Source organism: Dermacentor variabilis, chromosome 6, assembly GCF_050947875.1.
Source record: "Dermacentor variabilis isolate Ectoservices chromosome 6, ASM5094787v1, whole genome shotgun sequence".
NCBI lineage: Eukaryota > Metazoa > Arthropoda > Arachnida > Ixodida > Ixodidae > Dermacentor > Dermacentor variabilis.
The window spans coordinates 30,771,881-30,793,748 of record NC_134573.1 but is presented as its reverse complement, the minus strand read 5'-3'; the positions used below and the strand labels follow the sequence as shown (position 1 = coordinate 30,793,748).

At 44.0% G+C, this 21,868-nt stretch overlaps 1 protein-coding gene across 1 annotated transcript in view; it reads right to left on the bottom strand.

The window, feature by feature from the left end:
• Nucleotides 1–21,868, bottom strand: part of LOC142586080 (uncharacterized) — a 108,236-nt gene that overhangs the window by 82,790 nt on the left and 3,578 nt on the right. The window contains exon 2 of the mRNA XM_075697340.1: nucleotides 4,521–4,573. Coding sequence (XP_075553455.1) covers nucleotides 4,521–4,573 — 53 coding nt within the window. The remainder of the gene's footprint in view (nucleotides 1–4,520; nucleotides 4,574–21,868) is intronic.

The following is a 21,868-nucleotide window of genomic DNA, read 5'->3' as shown; positions in this document are numbered from 1 at the left end:
ACTAAGCTTTTGTACATACTTAGTTTGTGTTGAGGAGCAGTGCACGATTTCGGCGCAGAAGTAAGCTTGCGCAAAAAATATGAATGTATATTTGTATGCATATACCATACGAGGCGGGGAGTTTCTGCATACCACGAAATGAAGTGTAGAGGTTCATTGGTAAATTATTGACAGCGCAATAATTGAGTGTTATCCTTATGAATAGTAGCTCTCATTACCTGAATTTATTAGAATGGGCGTTGATTCGGGATTTATCCCCGCTACAGATTGCATAAAGATCACATTACAAAACAGAACAAATTCGTAATTAAAGATAAATACAACTCGCATCTTTGTAACAATCTCATGGCAAGGTGTATACCTTCATGTATATCAGTATACCAGTGATATGTATCAGAAAAAGCAATGGGCTCGAAAACGAACACTCTGGCTGTATGAAGTGAAAGGAAAGGTAGTACAGTCATATCCGTAAGCGTTGAAGTGATGGGAGTGGCTGTTGTAAAAATAGTGTGTCTAGCCTAGAACGTTGGAATCAGTTATCACTTTGCTCATTTTACGCGGATGGATGTTTGGGGTAACATGTTGAAAACCTGAGCGAAATGAAAGAAACTATTGCTACGTGCGTTCTGCTCTTAATATATCAGCACCGTCCCCCCCCCACCCCCCCCCCCCCACGAAGAGGACGACGAACTCGCCGCCCGGCTCGAGTTTCCAGGTAATTTGTTCATTGGCCGATCCTCCATGGTGGGTATAAGCCATTAACAGAAGGCAAACGAACTTAATTCATTGCTCAGTACTACCATTTATTTCTAAACATATGCTGGAAATGGTCTTTCGTACAAATACTGCTTAATTTGTGAAACATTTTGGCGGAGGAGTGCATTCCGCGTCTTCAACACGGAACTTCGCAGCAGCTGCACCGTCCTGCTGTCAGTCCTGAATCGCAGTAACAACGCTTCTCCCTTTACGACTGCGGCTCCAGCAGCAACCTACGTCACGCTTTCCCGTGACCGCTATCCTGGAACATTCTCCGGTCAAGATGGTCTTGACGTCGAGAGCCGGATAAACATCTATGGGCGTCTTAGCTAGCGCGATGGGTAGAACTGTGCCATAATACTTGCAAGTGCAACCGTCTACTTGGGTGCAACACCACGCCACAGGTACTAGACACTTGAGGACGAGCTCTCAAGCTGGGATAGTTTCAGGCAGCAGCTCCGCGGCATTTTTCGAAACACGTCTGGCCACGAACTTTCCGCATGCGAAGCGCTTGCTATCCCCGTTCAATCACTTCAAGAATAGTTTTTCTTGTACATATATGTGCTCGCCTTTTGCCGGAAAGTTGATGAGAAAATGGCCGAGGTTGACGAAGCTAGCCACGTGATAGAAGGCAGAGTAGAGGATGCGTTCAATTTACTGGTGTACAACAATATCTCTACCATCGACTCTCTTGTCGGAAATGCTGCCGCTTCTAGGAGGCCGAAAACAGCCGTATAGGACTGCCGTTTTCCCGTCTACATAACAAAGCTGTGACGTTATCCTGGGCCGACCTTCACCGAGCATCACCTCGTTACGAGAATGTGACTCGAGTCGTGAGCTTGAGGCTGTTTGTCGGGCCGCTTTTCATCATCCCCGGCATCTTGACCATACCACTGAACATTCAGCCCCAAACGTCTCGCTCATGCAGGCAGTCCTGTATGAAGATGGCTTGAGACCGCGCTGGTTGTTGCTCCACGTTACTGTTAATTACAGAGCACACAGGGACAAGGACATGAAAATATGAAGAGAAGCTCTGACTTTTATTGTTGTTACCATTTTTGCGAGTAACATATATGCACACGTGAAAGTTATAACCATAAAAAAAAGGACGACCAAGCCCTAACAGGTGCATTACTCTGTGCTGACTGTGAAGCACCCTAACTGGCTGCGCCACTTTAGTCGCATCCTAAATATGATCATTCTTTTTGCGAAGGAGCGATGGAATGCATGGGTGAAAGCACCATCTTTAGCAATGACCGTGCCTTCGATAATGAGTGAAGTTTGGTCATTCGTGTTCTTTCCGATTACTGTAGTGTTTTAGCAATGAGAGGCGCATCCGGTAACCAAACATTATGACGAATATGCCATACCTTGGGAAACTTATTGCTTGGCTTCTTGCAAAAGCACGTTAAGGCATCTTCTGGCTTGCCGCTGGAATTTTTTTTGCCCACCTCATGAATAGAATATATCATAAATCACTTTCTGACAAATATTCTGACCAATGTTTCTTATTAATACTCAATGTTTCGTCCACTTTTTAAACCGAAGCTTTCTTTGTCGCTTCTCCTGTGTTTCCGGGCGCTCCAATAGTCTTGTCGTTTGTGCCGCTGGGTTTTTACAACAGCACCAGATGGTGCTCGCCTCCGCCCAACCCGGCCGGCGCTTCCGCGGGCCTGAATGCGTAATTTGTGTATATGGAACGGGCTGTGCTTGCTTTCTTATGCGATAAAAATGCAGGTGCTGGGCTATGGAGGTCGCGTGCTGGGCTGTGATAGTGTAAACATTACAATCGTCCGAAGCCTAAAGAGAGCGCTTGGAGCTGGCGTGTCAAGGGGTGCTGGCCACGTATTCCGAAAGAACATGTAAACACGCACCAGCAAAATGGCTCCAATGCGCGCACTGAGTGTCAAGAACACCCAGGCCCAAAATATGCGTTACGCTGAATAGCAGCGTCTTCGCTACGCAGCGAAACGTGGTGCATACTGCAAATCTATGTATAGAATGTATACATACACATTTATAATAATTATTTGAGCAACGTACAGCCCCACAATTAATGTTAAAGGCTTCTGCCACGATGCGATGTGCAATGTGAGGCAATGATAATGCTCAACTCTGAGGGATTATGAACAGCGCTTCAACGCAGAACAACGCTTCAGGCAGATACGTCTCCCTGTGCGTTCTGTGGGCTACGCAGGCAAACAGCAGAGGTGCACGCAAGGTACCACTTAACATTAACTCACCAGTCTCCTATTGGACTAAACGCTTAAAAGTTACACATTCGCCACCAACATAAAGGATAATTATCGTCAATCAAAGCACACAGCTTATAAAGCTTCTCTTACCTCGATACCCGCAGTACGTGGGACCCGCAGTGCTTTTTTTTCACCGGACACGTTGTGCGGCAGATCTGCATCAACTTCTTGGCGCATAAAAGACTTGGACACCTGCTCACTTTTTCTGTCTGTGCAACTAGCTCAAAATGTGCTCCGAGGGTAGAACTGCTTTAGACATGAAGCAGGAGACTATTCGTATCAAGGAAACCATTATTTGTATTCATGCGGTGCGACAAACAACTCGAACACGAGCCAGTTGGCTCAATGCTGCAGTTGACAGTGATATCAAGAACTTGTCACTAAATGTCGTCAAATTCACCCGTTCAATTGCTCACTTCTTTTTAAAATGCAAGAGGTCCTACTCCCCTCTTCTCCTGTCGAGAGTTGCATGATCTCAGTTTTCGCAGCAAGGTCACAGAGTGTGTCTATGAGTCAGTTGTTTCCGATGCCATGAGACTGCCCCGTGTCAGTTTGGGGACACTAATAGGCTTCTCTTTCATGTAGAAAGCCAAAGTACACTTGGCGCATGTTTTGGGCTGTCAGGCTAAAAATTTAGGTAATTATTCGTAATATTTATGTAATAAGAAGCAATGAATTAAGGCTCCGTAGCAAAATAACTGGGCTGACAGCTATTCATTATTAAGGCAGAAGTCTTACATGGCTCATGGGTAGAAAATCTGACCGCCCGAAACATTCGATGGCACAAGACTTAGGAGCCAAACCCTGGAGCTTTGCTGGGAGTCGAACCGTCAACATTTGATGCTACGTAAGGCGAAGTCAATTATGGCACAGTTATTAACACAGCATTAATTACACCACTCGAACCCATGACCTTTGGTTGGAGTCGAATCATGGACCTTTGATGTTACTTGAGGCAAAGATAATTAAGATACAGTTAATTAAGGTAATCGAACCAAAGACCTGCAGTAGGCGAAAACAAGTAATAGGAAGCAACAGCGCATTCAAGTAAGAATATCAAGTAATTTATTGAATAACACTTGAGCTCGCAGGCTTTCTCCTTCACATCCTTTCGTGTACACTAGTGATCATGAATTTTTGTATTAGAATGATTCACAACTTTTGTGTAACAGTCTTTAAGAGTGTGAGTATTCTCTCGTCAGACCAACAATGACGAACAATTTAAACCTCATAACTTTGATGTCAAATTCACATTTGATATGGCAAATTTCGAAACGGAAATATCATTTTCCTTAGTGACAATTAGCACAACACGAACATGCCTTTCCTGAAGCTGACTGCATTCAAACCCGGCAATTTGAAAAGCTAGAGTTCAGACCAATATTTGTAATAAATTAAAAAGCTACGAGGTTCTTCAGCAATAAATAGAACTATAGCTCACTTTATTATATCTCATAAAACTGAGAAAGAAATCTACGTATTTAGGGTTTTAAAAGTGTTAACATTTACCTTTGAGCAGAAGATGACGCTCAATCAGCAGCTGTTCCAGCCGGTCTTGCACTCTTGTGATAGAGCGTGATAGCATATTAGGTCATGTTCGGTCATTCACAGCTGCTTCTGAAACTCAGATAACTCTGATCAGCTGATGAGGTCACACAAATGACTACTTAAATTAAAACAGCAACATAATAGCACATTGGCTATCCACAGTCCTCAGCTGCACCAGCGTATGTCATGGAAACAATGCAACTTTGATAGCTAACAAATAAGCAAACAAAATGCGTCTTGCACTACACTTGTTCGTGTATCAAATTTAAGTCTTTTCTCTTTGCAGCCAAATAAATCCTACAACATTTGAAGGAAAATTCAATGAAAGCTATGAATCACTTCACCCAAGCTTTCCTTCTTGCAGTGCTAAAGGTCACCGGACTTTCCTCTACCATTTTTACATAATATTGTATGAACAACAATAGCTTACGCAGAATTGCAAACGCGACCTCCAGTTGAAGACAGGTACTATGAAAAAGAAAGCCACCCACATCCTCTGAACAACAAGAACGGAAAAAGATGCAGTCTGCATTCACTACCCACTCCTCAGTGACAACACTGCAAGCGACACAGCTGTATTGAAATCAGAGGGGTAAAGCATCGCAAAAACCATTCAGTAAAAATGAAATGAAGGCCAATTGAAGGTTAAAGTGTGTATCTGAAACAACTTTTTCGAATAAATTATAGGCATTTAACCCCAGTACACCCAAAAATGAAGTTCACCGTGATTTACGCATAGGCATTTAACATTTCACGCTTGTGCATTAAGCACATTCACAATGTTGTAAATTTATATACCTAGAAAATCGAAGTTTCATTTAGTGGATGTCTAAATGTGATAATTTTTTCACTCAAGGTAGCTGTGCCCGACAGATTTTTGAACCATTCTAAACGTTTAGTTTTCCTGAAGTGTTGCATATTTTTGCTTATTAGTGGCTGACGATATTGTTTTGCATTCGTGTGGCTTCTCTTGAAACAGTGGCACAGCTGCTCTTTACTGGCATCATTGTACAAAAGTGGCCTGTGTGGTCGGCTGATGTCACCTTCGGCGAGCGCAATTCTTCGCTGCCTGCCCTTGGTTTTATATACATTGCCTTCGTGCCTAACAACGGAGTTGACACTTGATGGAGCTAAACGTGAGCCCATTAGCAGTTTGTTTTGCGATTCGCAAACTGAACAAATGGTGTTCAGGCGACTTGCATGCGAAATGGTTGTGTGTTCGATTGTTTTCGTTTGTAGCAGCCATCACCGAGTGCTATTTGTGCGATCATGTTTTGGTACAGTGCGTAGTGATGAATAGTAATATTGCAACTGTTTAGCGTTAGAGCATTGCTGGCGATCAATCACCACGTATCGAGTCAGTAAAAGAACTACACAGCTCCAGTCGTAGCCTCAAAGCCAGAACAATGTTCGCGCTGCAAAGAGGTAAAGGAATAAAAGCGCTAGTAACAAACTTAAAAACATTGCATGTTGAAGCAGGCTCCGTCAGTAACTGCATGAACGTGACAATTCGAAATGTTAACTGACGTTCGCGATGATCTAACCGTGCAACATGATTTCCAACGAAGTGGGAACCCTCCAATGATATTGCTACATGCATATTGCATGTTTCTTTTGGACAATGTGCGTGAGGGCCCCGACGAAAACAACTAACTGCTCATGGGTCACGAGCTCCCAATAAAACAGAAATCATTTTTGCCGGAGACTAACTCCCATCATACTGCGTGGGGTTTTACGACCGATTCGATTGGTAAACGTTTGTGGGGTTAGGCTGTTAACAATAATTAATTATGCACTAATACAACAACACCCCCATTTTTACGAAGTCAGGCACCTTCCTCGATATATGTTAATTTAACTATTTAAATTATTCATCTCCACATGGTTTGTTATAAAAGCAGTTTCTATAAAATATTGTTTGAGCTTTTGTGTCCTTTCACTGAAATTAGTAGGTATTCAAATACTTCTGTTTATTTCAGCACACTCAAAAGGGTCTTGCACAAGCCCTCATCTAATCATCTATGGGATAATCAAGAAGAAAAGGCCATGAATCTATTTTCTGCTTAAAAATTTCGTAAAGATGTCTCAGTTCCCTGTGCACTCCATTAAAGTGGGTCTTCTAGCCCTTGGCGTAACGCAGAGTGCTCGCGTGGTTATAGGATAAGAAAAGCAGCTTTGCAAAACTGCTTCATAACCAGTGCCCTAGTAATTGGGGTGGGGGCGGCTATAAGTCCACAGCAGCCAAATTTAAAATAACCGTTGAAAATGCGAAAGACAGCTTTGATTGTAGGCACTCGACTTTTTTTTTTCAAAGGCCACCGACAGAAAAGTACTGCTTCGATTTCTTAGGCATAAAAAATCAATCCTGCACAAATAAACGTCGACTATGTGCTTCCAACATCAACTTCATTGGCCAAATTACTGGAAGAAATGGATACACGCCTTGAAAGCCGCTATAAGTCAATTTTGCCCAATCACGCTGCGCCGCCTACATATGTCGTGATTGCTTACCATGATAAACCATTCTATTAGAAATTTGTGCACTCCTGCAGAATAGAGACTTGCAAAGTAGTCTCATTATTGAAAAAATATCAAGGCACTGGTTACTTCTTTGGTAACATTGGGCCAATATCAGGTATATAAAAACTAGTAAAACTCATCTAAAGAATCTTACACGACCGCTGATAGAAAACATGGTTTTGAAGACATGTCTAATTAGCTTCAGACGTGGGTGCTCGACTTGGTGCGCCTACGTCAACCTAGAATGTTGAGTTTAACTAGCTAGACATCAGCAAAAATATGCTGGCTGAGCCGCTTTGGATATAACTGAAGCGTATGACAATGTAGAGCATGTAGCCTAATTAACGCACTTCTGAATTCAGGTCCGCCCAATTATTTTGTTGCTTGGGTTTGTGAATTCTTAAACTGCCGGGAATTTTGCTGCTCTCAATGCGGATTGTCTTCATTAACATATAAACAGTCAAGAGCTCTACCCCAAGGATCAGTCCTGTCGCCAATGGTGTTTAATGTTTTACGGAGAACTGAACCCTTGCAACAGTATGTGAAGCTATATGCATACGCCAATGACATCGCACTTTTGCTGCATTGGTAGATATACATATATTTTTCCAAATGCAATTGTACTATATTAGTTCCCTTCAATTATCGCATGATATTAATCACTCTCCTAATAAGAAAAAAGCGCCATCCTAATTTTCCCTCAAAGTGTTCGTGTGCAAATTGCGATTCTTTATTGAAAAGGCAGTGTCTTGCAGGTAAATTCACTTAATTTTTTTGTGTGTCATATACACCAAAAACATTAATTTAAGTGCGCATATAGAGCACATCACCTCCAAGGGAGCACACGCATTAGGAATGCTGCGTACACTTACCAGCAATCTATCAGGATTTCACCGGAATGCTGTCATTATGATTTATTGTATTTATTTTCGCCCGATAATAGAGTTCAGCTGCGTTTTATATCTGACGGATTCACAAATAAAATTGGGCTTTTAGTACTATTTGAACAAGATGCATTATGTTTACGTCTGTGGCTCCCTAAATTCGTCGCGAATGATATTTTATATCAAGAAACACACATGCCTTCTGTTCTCATGCGATTTCCGAAAGATATACGCATATATATTTAAGTCTCCTAAAGATATATGCATCTCCACAGAGGAGGTCACCATATGTTTTCATTTCTGAACCGGCCTTGTTTTTAACTGTAACTGGAATCGCTCATATTGCCCTCAGGCTATTTTCATACAAAAACTATTGGACACATTCAATGTTCACTTATGCGAGGTGGTCTTACTAAATTCCTCTGTTCTAGCCGGTAAAATTGAATTTGAATTGAATTTTTTTTCGAAACAATCCTAAACATTTGCCCTACCAATAGCTGAATGGTATATTGGAAGACCATCTTACATACCTGAATACATACACCGTTAGAGTGACTGATGGTTCCGTCTGTAAAGAGCAGTTAGGCGTGTACCTTGCATCCTGATATCTAAATTAGTCTTCTTCCATTCGACTACCTCATTTCATGCCTGTCTGTATTATTGCCAATTGTCATAGCCTTACGGAAATTACCATGGTCTCTGTGGTAAACCGTAATTTTAACCGATTGCCTGCCTCTGTTCTTCACTACCAACATCGAAATTGTCAGATTCACTAGAAAAAGTCTATTCTCTCCTCTCAGGGCATTTGCGCTTCGTTCGTTTAGTATGGGCGCCACGCCACAAAGGTCTAGCCTTAAGCGAATGTTCACATGCACTCGCAGCACCATCCCACGATGGTCCTGTTCTCTCCATTTTACCTACTTCAGCTTTCGTCACTGCGGCTTAATTCAGAAGATGTACTACTACAAATAAATTCGCCGTCATTGATGTCAAACTGTGATTTCTCGCATCTCAATTTTCTTTGCAATAACACATGGTGCTCAAATAGAAAAAAAAATTATGTAACGATTACGAGACTGAGGCACTCAATACTCCCCTCCCGCCTTGCGTTGTTACCTCCACAGGCGTACTCTATCTGTGTCACGTTTCTCTCCTTTATGCAATGAGAGTGAATCTCTGCAACACTTCTTGACATGTCACCGGTTAATTATTCAAAGGAAAGATTTTTATAAGAACCCTTCCCATACTTTGGCTTGAATTTGAGTATTCCGATAATTATTTCTTTCAGGGCTACTGTACTGTGTTATAGCCGCTGGAACGTTTGTGAAGCCCTCTGCAACTCTGGGCACGAGACAAAATTAATTGCATGCTGAAATTGTTTTTAATTCACATGATCACATAATTTTTACTGTACTACTAGTTTTTTATCAGTTGTATTTAAAATGGCAGACATTTTAATTCGCATTTACAAAACACTTACTTCATTCCAATTTGTTTTCTTAAAAAAAGTACAACAGTTTTCTCAACGCGCGCCATTACATTAAGCAACAGGAGGAAGCTCAACTGGCCATCGGCGCAGTTAGTTTTTGTAGGTTTACATTGTAAATAGTCTTCAGTGTTTAATTTCTTGTTCGTGCAAGAATTTGGTGGATGTCTTCATTCCCCATCTTTCGCCACGGAGCTCGCAGCGGCCGCACCATGCAGCTTTCCACTATAGCTCCCGACAACGACACCTCTTCTGCATCTACAACTGCAACTCCAACAACAACGTACGTCACCGTTACCAATCCCCGTGGTCTTGGCATACACTCAGGCCCAGATAATGTTGACGTTGATGACCGGCTCAGTAGGCATGAGCATGTTAGCCAGGGCAATCCGGGGGGCCCTACCATAACGCGAGCGAATGCAATGTTTGCCTGGTTCCGGAGAGCACGACAGCGAGCTGTCTAGCTGGGATGCATTCAATCGAAGCTTCGCCATCTCTTTGGAAAGCCGACCGGTCGCCAACTGGCTGCAAGAAAAGAGTTTGCTATCAGAGTAGTCTCCCACTGAGTCGTATGTCTCGCACAAACAAGACGTACTCGCTCTTTATTGGCAAGTGGACGAAAAAATGGCCGATGCTGCCAAAGTAGGCCGCGTCCTCAAAGGGATCGCGAACAACGCGTTCAACTTCTTGAAGCGCCTAATGCAGGCAGTGTTATTCGTTTTGCAAGCGAACAAAAGTGACCTCCTATGAACGTGGACGCCGCTTTTGAGGCGGTTCAGACAATGCTGCGAGTCGCCGCTCGATAACTGCGTCGCTGGTTACGTAATTTTGACGTCAGGAGCTTGAGATAAAACAGATTGGAATAGCTTTAAATTATAGGGCCCCTGCTGACACCAATATTTAGACGCTGCGAGATGTTGCTTCTGCCGCCGGGGATAACGCTACATGCATGTTGCGTGTTTCTGTTAGACGATGCGCGCGGGCACCCCGACGAAGAAGGCGAACTTCTCCTCGGTCTCAAGCTGTCGGCAGAACTGGCTGGAGCGGCAGTTATTTTTGTAAATAAGCATCGTACATTGTTTTCAATACTTAATCCCTGGTACCTGTAAGAGTATAACAAAATCAATTACCGAACCGAAATAAAGCGGTGTTTTTGTTGCCGTTCTTGCAAACACGATCCGAAGGTCTCCACTCAAGCACATACATAACTTTAAGCATGCGAACAGCAAGAACAAAGCGCAGCCACCATCACGAAAGTTCCAAAATGGGCTAAAAAAGAAAGCTCAAAGCACCATCGTTGGCGCCACCTGCGCTGTTCGCACTGCTCTTATGTAACGCTGGCTAACCTTTTCTTATGCTAACGTATTTTCGCTTTAAGCCAACTTTAATGCACGGCTATATTTTCGTATAGCATATCCTTTATATTTAGGTGCCTTTATGTAGATATTAAATTGCGCCCCCCCGCCTTTTGCAAGATGGAAATTTCAGCAGAAGGAACTTGCGTACGAAATCTGAAGAATCGCATTCGGCGCGCTTTATCAGTTATGGTGTGCTTTCGGTACAAGGGATTTCATATGTCCTACCAACGCAACTATCCCCTCCTTTTTTCCAAAGCAAGGGGAAAACATCCTTGCTTACAAAATTTATCGTGTCGCCTCCTACCCCTTGCCCATATACTTTTGGCGAACCCCCCCCCCCCCCCGCCCTCCCCCCATGATTCCTTGATGCTGCTTAAGATCCTTCCTGGCAATGCCTTCGAAAATTTGATATTTTTTGTGTAACTGTCTTCAGAATAGCCTGGAAACAGCGTCTCACATGGACACTTCAAGTGCTAGCCGCGGCTTAGAATTTTTCATATTTTTTTTCTAAATACGCGCCTTCATAATTCATCGTGCGTATAGCTTAGAGGCATCAGTTGCTAGCCATCTTTAAAGTGTCTAAACTATATCTGGGCACAGAGCTACCTACTTCTAGCATGCTCAAGATGTGTCAAGCTAGCCAGAGCCAACTTGTGCTTGCTGTGTTGGACTCACACCTTACAAAAATTCTAGTACGCTAGCCTGACTCAGACTCGGAGTCATGAGTCGGCTTGAGTCTGAGTTAGTCGACTCATGGGTGAGTTTGCCTACCTATCTTCGTTACGCATCAGAAGATTGAGTACAGCAGGATACGCTGCGGCCACGTAATGTCATTGAAAACCATATGACCAAAACAGAGAAAGACGCCATAAGAATTATCGGAGCAATAATTTTGCTTAACTGAAATGTAAAAATAATGAGCAGAAGAGTAAACAAAGTGCATAAAAATTACAATTGCCGAATGTGGGAACCGAATAGGCATCTTTCACATTACGCGTTCCATGCTTTGCCAGTTGCACTACCCTGGCAGTCATTACCCCCATCCACGTGCTCGGATACTTGTGTACATGCACTGTCTGAGGCCGGCGGAGAATTATTGTGCAAACTGCGTGAAAGGTCTTAAGTTCTCGAACACTGCGCATAGGCGCGGCCACCAACCAGTACCACGTTTTCTCACCTATGGCGAGCCACACCCAGATAAGTACTTGAGGATACGACCTCAGTGAGCTTGGGTTAAAACGCACCAATTCCGGCAGCCAATGATGCACCTGCGAATCCCACTGAATCGTAGGCATAAAGAAGAGGCGTGGGTGACAAGTGATGATTTTACTTGCATATTTTTGCCAGATTAACCGCAACCAGTCCTCAAGAATCACATCTCAAAAGTGAGCTTGAAAGTATTGCCTGCAACTTGCCACGATAAAAGAGTCGGGCTACGTGGCTCCTAGCGGTACACTTTTTAGAATACATAGGCCTATGAGATACAGAAGTTATGTTGATTTGCGGTCCTCTCATCTACGATGCAGTCTAGTCTGAAGCCGCAATGCGGAGACATTGAATGCTAACACACTGAACGTGTGGGACGTTCATAGAACAGCGGTAAATGTAGGTCTGCTATGTGGCGGGGAGCAGTTAGGATGATTAGTCACTGAAATCAACGTTGTATTTCCCCGCGAGCGGTCCAAACCAATCTGTTTGCCTTGCAATTCTGTTATATTTGAAATAATTATAATAAATATAAAATAAAGTAATAAATCGGATTGGTTAGACCGTGCGAATATATCCATCAACCTATATCAAATACGGTGCATATGACACAGCCTGTACAACACAGCGGAGAGGAACCACTGTAAACATGAGCAATAATAAAGCTAACACCGAATCCGGGAGCCTTGTGCTCAAAATGTGAAGCAACCGATAGCCTGGCCAAAAATTGGCATACCAAATGTGCAGTAAGCAGGATATGCCTTTCCTTGCTTGCACATCTTCTCTAGGAAAGGAATGCATGTGATCTTCTCAGTAAAACTGGCTGGCCTACAGTTCGACATTCCTTTTTATGTAGACCAGTTGCATAGAGTGGATTGTCATCCTGTGGCCACCTTGAAGTTTATTTATTGAAATGGCTTGAAAATATCTTCAGTTCCTAACCTGTGACGACATTTGTATGTGCCCAATGAAACGATCGGATGGTTTTGAGTCATTTGCTCGTGAAAGAAGCTGCTCATTTGGGCAATCTTGAAGTCAACGAGAGTGGCTGTTGAGTTTTAATGTTTTCTTGAGGATTCAAATACTTGGGGAGGCAAATAATCTCCGTGTTTTTGCGTAAAGCAGAGCTTTCTTTGCCGTCATTACCCGGTTCCGCTAGGTGACATCTGCTCCCTGCTGGGGGCTGCTAGATCGGTCGGTGCTAGATCGATCGGATGATCAATGAGTTAGTGGTAAGAGGGAAAATAGAGGAATTCCGGGGTCAAGCTACAGAACAGGCATTCGGCTTTAACTTAGGAAGAGGACCTTAGTTTTGAAACAATCAACGTCAGTTTTATAGGCATCATTAAGGAATGTGCGATGGAAGTCGGTCTGTTAGACAGGATACCAGTAAGCTATCGCAGGAGACGGAAGATCTGGTCAAGAAATGCCAATGTATGAAAGCCTCTAACCCTACAGCTACAATAGAACTGGCAGAATTTTCCAAGTTAATCAAGAAGCATAAGACAGCTGACATAAGGAAGTATAATATGGATAGAATTGAACATGCTCTCAGTGAAGAAGAAACTAGGAATAGGCAAGAATCAGATGTATGCATTAAGAGACAAAGTCGGCAATATCATTACTAATATTTAAGATATTGTTTAAGTGGCTGAGGAGTTCTATAGAGATTTATACAATACCAGTGGCACCCACGACTATAATGGAAGAGAGAATATTCTAGAGCAATTTGAAATCCCACAAGTAACGCCGGAAGAAGTAAAGAAAGCCTTGGGAGCTATGCAAAGGGGGAAGGCAGCGTGTGAGGATCAGGTAACATCAGATTTGTTAAAGGATGGTGAGCAGATTGTTCTAGAAAAACTGGCCACCCTGTATACGCAATGCCACATGACCTCGAGCGTATCAGAATCTTGGTATAACGCTAACATAATCGTAATCTACAAGAAAGGGGACGCCAAAGACTTGAAAAATTATAGACTGATCAGTTTACTGTCCGTTGCCTACAAAGTATGTACTAAGGTAATCGCAAATAGAATCAGGGAGACCTTAGGCTTCTGTCAACCAAAGGACCAGGCAGGATTCCGTAAAGGCTGCTAAACAATATAACATATTCACACTATCAAACAGGTGATAGAGAAATGTGCGGAATATAACCAACCCTTATATATAGCTGTCATTGATTACGTGAAAGCGTTTGATTCAGTCGAAACCTCAGCAGTCATGCATGCATTACGGAAGCAGGGTGTAGACTAGTCGTATGTAAATATACTGAAATATAACTATAGCGGCTGCACAGCCACCATAGTCCTCCATAAATAAAGCAACAAAATCCCAGTAAAGAAAGGCGTCAGGCAGGAAGACACGATCCTCCATCCCTTATTCCAATGCGGGACGAGTCCGTAAATACGATTCCTAGCCAGAGGCGGCACAATACTGTCCCAGAGGGGGATATTTTTATGGCACGTCTAGCTTTAAGGAAGGATCCAGCTTATTTAGATGACACTTCGGAAGGCTACGAGAAAGCCAGTATTTGTGTGTCATAGCTTTAGCCACAATATGAAGCCTTCTTGCAGCGTCGGTTCTTGATAAAGAGATTGGAACTCGTGGGGCACCCAGATGGGCAGACCGAGCGGCTTCGTTGGTGAGGTCATTACCAGCAATGCCGGTATGTCCAGGTAGCAACTGGAAGATAATTTCATGCTCTCTAGCAATAGCTTGACGGTAATCTAGTCTTATTTCATATGAAATCTGCTCACGAGTTCTATGATATAGGGCAAAATGGAGACTCTGAAGTGTTGCCTTCGGGTAGCAAAGAATCACGCATTTCTGAGGTGTCTCTTGCAGAAGATATTTGACAGCAGCATGCAGGACAGCAAGCTCTGCCGCTTGTGATGTTATCATGTGGCACCGTTTGATCTTGATTGTGGTTTTCGTAGCCGGAATGAAAACGGCGCCGGAAGAGCTGGTCGGTTAGACCAAACCATCGGTGTAGATGGGTATTCGGTCCCCTTATGTCTCATTGATTAATAGCAGCATCATCTGTTTCAGAGCTATTGTTGGGTGATTGGCCTTCTTCTTTACACCAGGAATACTTAGGCGCAGCTGAGGCTTTTGGAGACACCAAAAGGGTAAAAAAAGCCTTGCTGCTGGTATGTATCATAGTGGAAGACAAACAGTATAGGGGATCATATCGGTGATTATATGTATAGGTGAGTATAAGATCGCCAAGTGATGATCAGGGATGCGGGAAAGATGACGGATACGCGTCCTGAGACAGTCCACTGCTGCGTATGCTTGAATGGAAAGGTCTTTGGTCAGCACGATTTTTGCAGCTGTTGATACACCGCGAACAAGTCATAAACACGTGCGCAATGCTTGGCCTTGTAAGCTCTCCATTGGGCGAATATTTGACTTGCATACACTATACAACACTGGAACGCTGTAGCGTAAATAGGAGTAGAGCATAACGTTTACACTCTTACTATGTACAAGTCTTATCACATGAATCGTTCTGAAAAAACGCGGAGGTGGTGTACCTATGCTAGTGTCAAATGCCTTGGACTCTGAACGGCTTTAAGACTTTTGCTTGTTAACTTTCAATTATGAAGTGCTCACAGTGAAGTCTCGTGCTCAAATTTGGTCGGTATCCTATCGCCCCCCTGGTAGTCAATGTTCGGGTTTTTTTTATGTTTAGAATAGTTATTCGAATAACGAAAGCCGATACAACTCGATGCTAGGTGGTGATCTTAACGTAAACATGTGAGATGTGACTAGTACAACGCAGCAGTTTATTATATCTCTTCTGAATATCCATTCATGTACCAATGGTACAATGACACCAACAAGATTCACTAATACATCGATGACTCTTATATATCTCTTGATAACGACTTTAAAACTACGGATCATAAACTCCGGTACAACTATTCGTGGCAACAGCGATCACTTGCCGACATTTATTTCTACAAGCTACACATTGAACTAATATGTGTGGCCTGAAAGACCGCTTTTTATAGTGTATAAATTCTAAAACTACCTATTAACCTCGGTATGGTGCTAGAAGGATTTAAGCCTGGCATTGCATATAAGATATTCCTTGACGTATTCCTCGAAGCCTATCATCCTTCGATTCCTTTAAAGACAAACGCTCAAAAAAATGCAGAAAATCATGAATGGCAAGAAAATCGCTTCACCAAATTGGAAAACGTGACCAACTGCACAAAACATTTATTAAAACTAAAATGTCTGAGGCACTTAAAGCGTTTAAGCAATTTAGAAGCTCCGTTACCAAGGAACTACGGAGGGCTAAGTACGAATATCTATTCATCAATTTAGTACCTCTGTAGGACGTAATGCTAACGTTTGGAGGACGCTTAATACAGTGCTAGGAAAATTGCCCGAACAAACGATTACGATTTTACAAAATGACGTAGAACGAGCATTTAGCGAATTGGCGAATAGTTTCAATGACTTCTTCCTTTCAGTCGGTCAATCTTCAAACATTGATGCATATTTTAATTATATGATTTCTCGCGCTGAACACACATTATTTCTGATACTGATTTCCGAGAATGAAGTTCTCTCGTTTTTTGTGGCATTAGGTCACAGTAAAGCGGCTGATGTGTCAGTTATCCAAATACAGCTAGTGAAACATGCAGTCGACGTTCTGGCTTCATTTCGAAGTCATATTTTAAACCAAAGCTTATCATTAGGAATTTTCCCTCGTGACATGCAGGCCGCCAATGTAACTGCAGTATTTAAAGAAAGGACAAAAATGAAACCAGCAATTACAGCCCGGCATCTATATTACCAGTCTTTTGTAAAGGCTTTGAAAAAAAATTCTCACAGCGCCTGTCATTTTTTGTAGATCGCCATAATCTTAAGTACTGTGCCCTATACGGCTTCCAAGAAAAGAAATACACTGAACTTGCTCTTCTTGCCCAAAAGGAGTTCATATTAGAGAAATTGGAATCTCAGGAAATAGTACACGGCTTATTCTGAGATTGCTTCATGGCGTTTGACCGTGTTAATCACAGCATTTTGTTAAGAACTGAGTGAGTGAAAACTTTATTAGAACTGTCCAATGATTTGAGTGGAGTGGGGCCATAAGCACTCCAGTCCTTGGTCAGCGGCGGCTTCTTCGGCGTGCCGGACGGTCCACAGTTGATTGGCGAGGTCGTGGCTGAGCAGGGCCACCTTCCATCGCGACCCCCGGTTCGAGGCTGCCACGTCTGCATCGCTCGACGGGGCTCGTGCTGCTCGCTGCCGGTGTATTCCCACAGCGTGTCCTGCAGCGTGCTCTGGCTCCGCCCGCTTTACACTCGTCGGACGAATAAATGTCGAGGTAGCAGAGGTGAAGGATCGCCGGGTTCGGATATGTGGGTCTGCAACCGCCTCCAGCCAACCCCCTATTTCTTGTTTGGCGTGCGGTGGTGGGTATTTACATCTGTTCAATCTGTATTGTTGCGTGAGGTATCGGAACGCGGTCATGTGGTCCCCCCACGTCCACTCCTGCATTGCTCTCACGGTGGGCGAGACGTCGGGATTGCCGGTGGGCGCCGCGGCTCGGCATGTAAGTCCTCGAGCTGCGGCGTGGGCCGTCTCGTTGCCTGGAAGCGAAGGGTCCGTGAGGACGGGGGTCCATATGAGGAAACTGTCGTTCTTGTGCCAAATATTGCCGTTTTGGATTTGGAGAATGCGGGCCGCTTTCCGGGAGATCCGGCCGCTAGCGTTGTCGCGTACCGCTGCCTGCGAGTCGCTTATTATCACTTCGGCGTCCGTGGTGGCCACCGCGACTGCTAGCGCCGCTTCCTCGACCGCCTCCACCTTTCTCGTGCGTATCGTCGCACTCGCGACGCGTTCCCCTGTGGTTCGTGATTGCGACCGTGAAACCGCGTCGCCGCTCGTAACAGGCCGCGTTTACGTAAACGGTTTCTTTGCTACTGCGGTATTCCTACTGCGGGTCTCGCGCGCACCTGTTGCGCCCGCCAGCGAGATGCGTCGGGTGCATGTTCTTGGGCTCCAACGGCGGAACGGTGATGCGCTCGCGAATCGGTGTGAGTATCGCGACCTTTTCGCCATGCTGCGTGTGGTAGCTGATGCCCCGCGTCTCGAGGATGTGTCGTTCGATTCTGGTCTTTGCCAAACGCTCGTATTGAGCAACGTTGTGCGCTTCGATAATCTTGTCTAGGGCATCGTGTAAACCCAGTTAAAGAAATTCGTCCGTGCTAGTAATATTATGGGAATACAGGCGTTCTACACACTTTAGTTTCCTCCTATTTACAACATAAAACTCAGTATATAATGGATGCAGGAGAAAGGTCATCTACGAACCTGTCAAATGTGGTGTTCCCCAGAGAAGCATTCTGGGACCATTTTTAATTTTGCTATGTGAAAATGAGATCCCGATTGCTGATACTACAGCTAAATTTATAATATTTATTTTTTTGGTGAAATTCAGGCAGAGACTTAGCAAATAGGGGTAACAAAGCGCTATCTAAAGTATATGACTGGGCTATACGAGACCACCTAAAGTTAACACGAATAAAAGAAAGACGGTCTTATTTCGACCTCCAAACAAACCTGTCTAGCTTGCTCTAGTTAATTTGAGTGACATCGAAATTGAACTAGTACCATCAATACCAACCCTGGGAGTCTACTTTGCATAACACATGACATGGGAGGACCACGTATACAATACGATCAGTAAGTCATCTTAAACGATTGGTGTCATACGCCGTGTTTTTTTATTGCCTTCTACGTGTCAATATGCTTCCTCATAACTGTCTCTTTTGACGAGTATTTAACTATGGGTTACTAATTTAGGGTACAACTACCAACGAAAATATCGCCCAGCTTGTAGTGTTGCAAAAGCGTGTGGTTCCATTAACATGCAAGGTTCCATACTATCTTCGCACTGAGGACCTATTCAGAAACACAGTATTATTAGGGTCAGTTCCATGTACATTTATAATTTGTGCGCCAGTACAAATTTGGTATAGTCACCAATACTAACGCGCTAGAAATATTAGCTGGACTAGGAGCAAACATTAGAAAATGTAATACACGCGAACCGGAACATTGGCAAATAAAGAAATGTCGCACAAATTCCGGCAAGGACATGCTAGAGTTCTTGTTACCCACATTACTAAATATATTTAGTAGGGAACAACTGTCTGAAATTTCACAACCCTCATTCAAACAACATCTTTACCATAAACTCGTACGCGTTTGTACAAAATTCTTGCTCATTTATTTATTTTCATTTTGCTGTTTATTGAAATAGTGTTTTTGTAAGCTTGCGGACGCGTGCCATGCGCAAGTATGTTTTGCCTGTCGGTGAGCCAAGTACATTGCATCTCTATATTTCCTTTTTTTTGTATTTCTTTTTTTGCTGCTACAACTACCATTATGCTGCGTGTGTGTAGGGTGGCCAGGTCCTCTGAAGCTGATTAAACAGCTTTTACCCGTTGTCTCCCGCCACACGGTTGCAAATAAACTCAAAAATTCGAATTCAAATTCAAACAGCTATATTGAAAGCGCCGCTGCATTATATCGACCGTTTTATTGGCGAAGAGGAACGTAGCCTCGAACAAGCGCGTCGTGCCTCTCTCTTTCTAGCACCGCTACGTGCGGATTCCGTTTTCTCCTAGCTACAGCTTCGAAAGGTAGTGGTTTAATTGTGAATTAGCGCGATTCAAACGGGCTCTATCTGGGATTTCTGCAATGTCCGATGATTCAAAGTTGACGGGATACCACCCTGCTGCATTTGGCTGAAAAAAATACCTTTCGGAAGCAAGCGCCAATTGCGTCTTCAAGCCATGGCGACTTCCTGGACACCGCCGCTGCTATTGCAGAGAAACGTCCGCTTTGCGTTGCAAGCATCAACAGAAAATTCTTCATGCCATCGCGTGTCTCTTCGGAAAGTTCTGTTCTCAGAGAACGCTCGGCGACAAACTCCTAACTCGGCACCCGTGATCAAACTGGGATATGAAAGAAAGGTGCGTATTCGATTCGGTCAAATATTGTGAGTGGATGAAGCTTACTATCTCTTCATCCACGTACGTTAAACGTCTTCTCCTTAAACGTGTTCTAACATTATCATGCTTGACAACCAATGTTCTTGTGGTAGTTGACCGAGGACGTATTATGAAAACAGCACACGCCGACTAGGGAATGAACGTGTGTTCTTTTTCCATTCTGTAACCAAAACGATGCCTACCGTGTGCTCACACGGTAGGCATCGGGCTCCCCCGTGCTTCCGAATCTTGCCAGCAACTTGTCGACGCCGCTCATCGCCCGCTGTATTACTGCAGAAAGTAAAGTTGCTGTTGCAAAGAGTTCGTTTTTCAGCTCTGTCGAGTGGGTGAGGTGCCTTGCACGCGCAGGCACCATTCGATACGCAAGAGCGCGCACAATCTTTTCACGCGTCTCGTGCGTCTGGTTAATCGTGACATATTCGCGGCCACTACCATAAATTAATTTTAACGCGACAGCGTTAAGCAGCTCGTGTCGCAGAAAAGCCGGTATCGTCGGCGTCGGTGGCGTTGGCCGTGAGCGATAAATCCCAGCAGGCACGTCATGAATAAAAAACAACTTGCAAGATGGGCTGGGTGGGAATCGAACGAGGGTCTCCGGAGTGTGAGACGGAGACGTTACCACTGAGCCACGAGGTTCTTTTTCTTTTTTTTCTTTATTGCCGGTCACTGGCCCGGATAAAAAATACACATTCACAAATAATCAGAAGGCACACTCACAATATGTTAAAAACGACCGCAGAACTTGTGCGGCTGCGCTTGTGCTAAAATTCCTTTATCACCAATAATAATTCCACACGTGGCAACCACTCTGGGATGCACTCCAGCAATTTTTGTTCCCCTACAAAGTTCCGTATGCTTTCTTTGAAATACTGGCGAGCCGCTCTTGCATCGAGATCGGTGTTCCTTACCGCCATTCTACATTTCCAAATGCTATGCAGGGCAATAAGCATGATCACATCGAATGGGGTACCATCATCACTTTCTATTGGCAAGTAGCGAATCCCATACGCATCTAGGGGGAAATCTTTTTTGATTGTGCGCTGGAGCACATCCCAGAGGAAAACGGCATCCCAACAATGCAGAAAAACATGTTCAATTGTCTCCTCCTGCTTGCAAATTGTACAATGAGTGCCCCAAGGTACAAAGAAACCTCTTTCAGCCAGCCACGGTTTGACAGTCAGCGTTCCGGAGTGCAATTTAAAAAAGAACGTCTTAGCGCCTGACGGCACTAGCATCGCCTTAACACGCTTCAGAACATTGTGCCCATGGCTAGCTCTGTAGAGAGACCGATATAAAGGCACGGCGGGAAGAACAACATCACACAGGTCCCTGTACAGTTTTTTTCGGTTAACGTCACTCAAATATTGAAGTGAAAAACGCGCTGACAAAAACCTGCATGAAACCACAACTTCACGTAGAAAACCATAAACACCCCCTGGCAAACTGCCCGCTGAGACAACCATTTCGGGCAAGTGTTTGCCCAGGCGGAGTTGGCAGACAGTGTTCGATGCTTCAAAGCGGTACAAAAGCGCCTCTAGTGAACGCGGTGTTACCTTAGAAACGAGCTGTTTCTAAGGCTCAGGCGTGCGTCGCCTGCTCAGGCGCACAATTCGTTGTCGCGCCGAACGCTGCGTTGCTCGACGCTCACCGCGTCCGATGCGGGGCGCGTAGTCGCTGCGCCGTAGCCCATTGTCTTACACCCCTTGGCGGGTCGACGGGAACGCTGTCGCGTTCCACTCTTGAAGGCGAAGCTTAAGCGTCCTCCAATTTTTATCCATGTTAATGGCCCTTTGATCGAGTTATTTTGCGGTTCTTT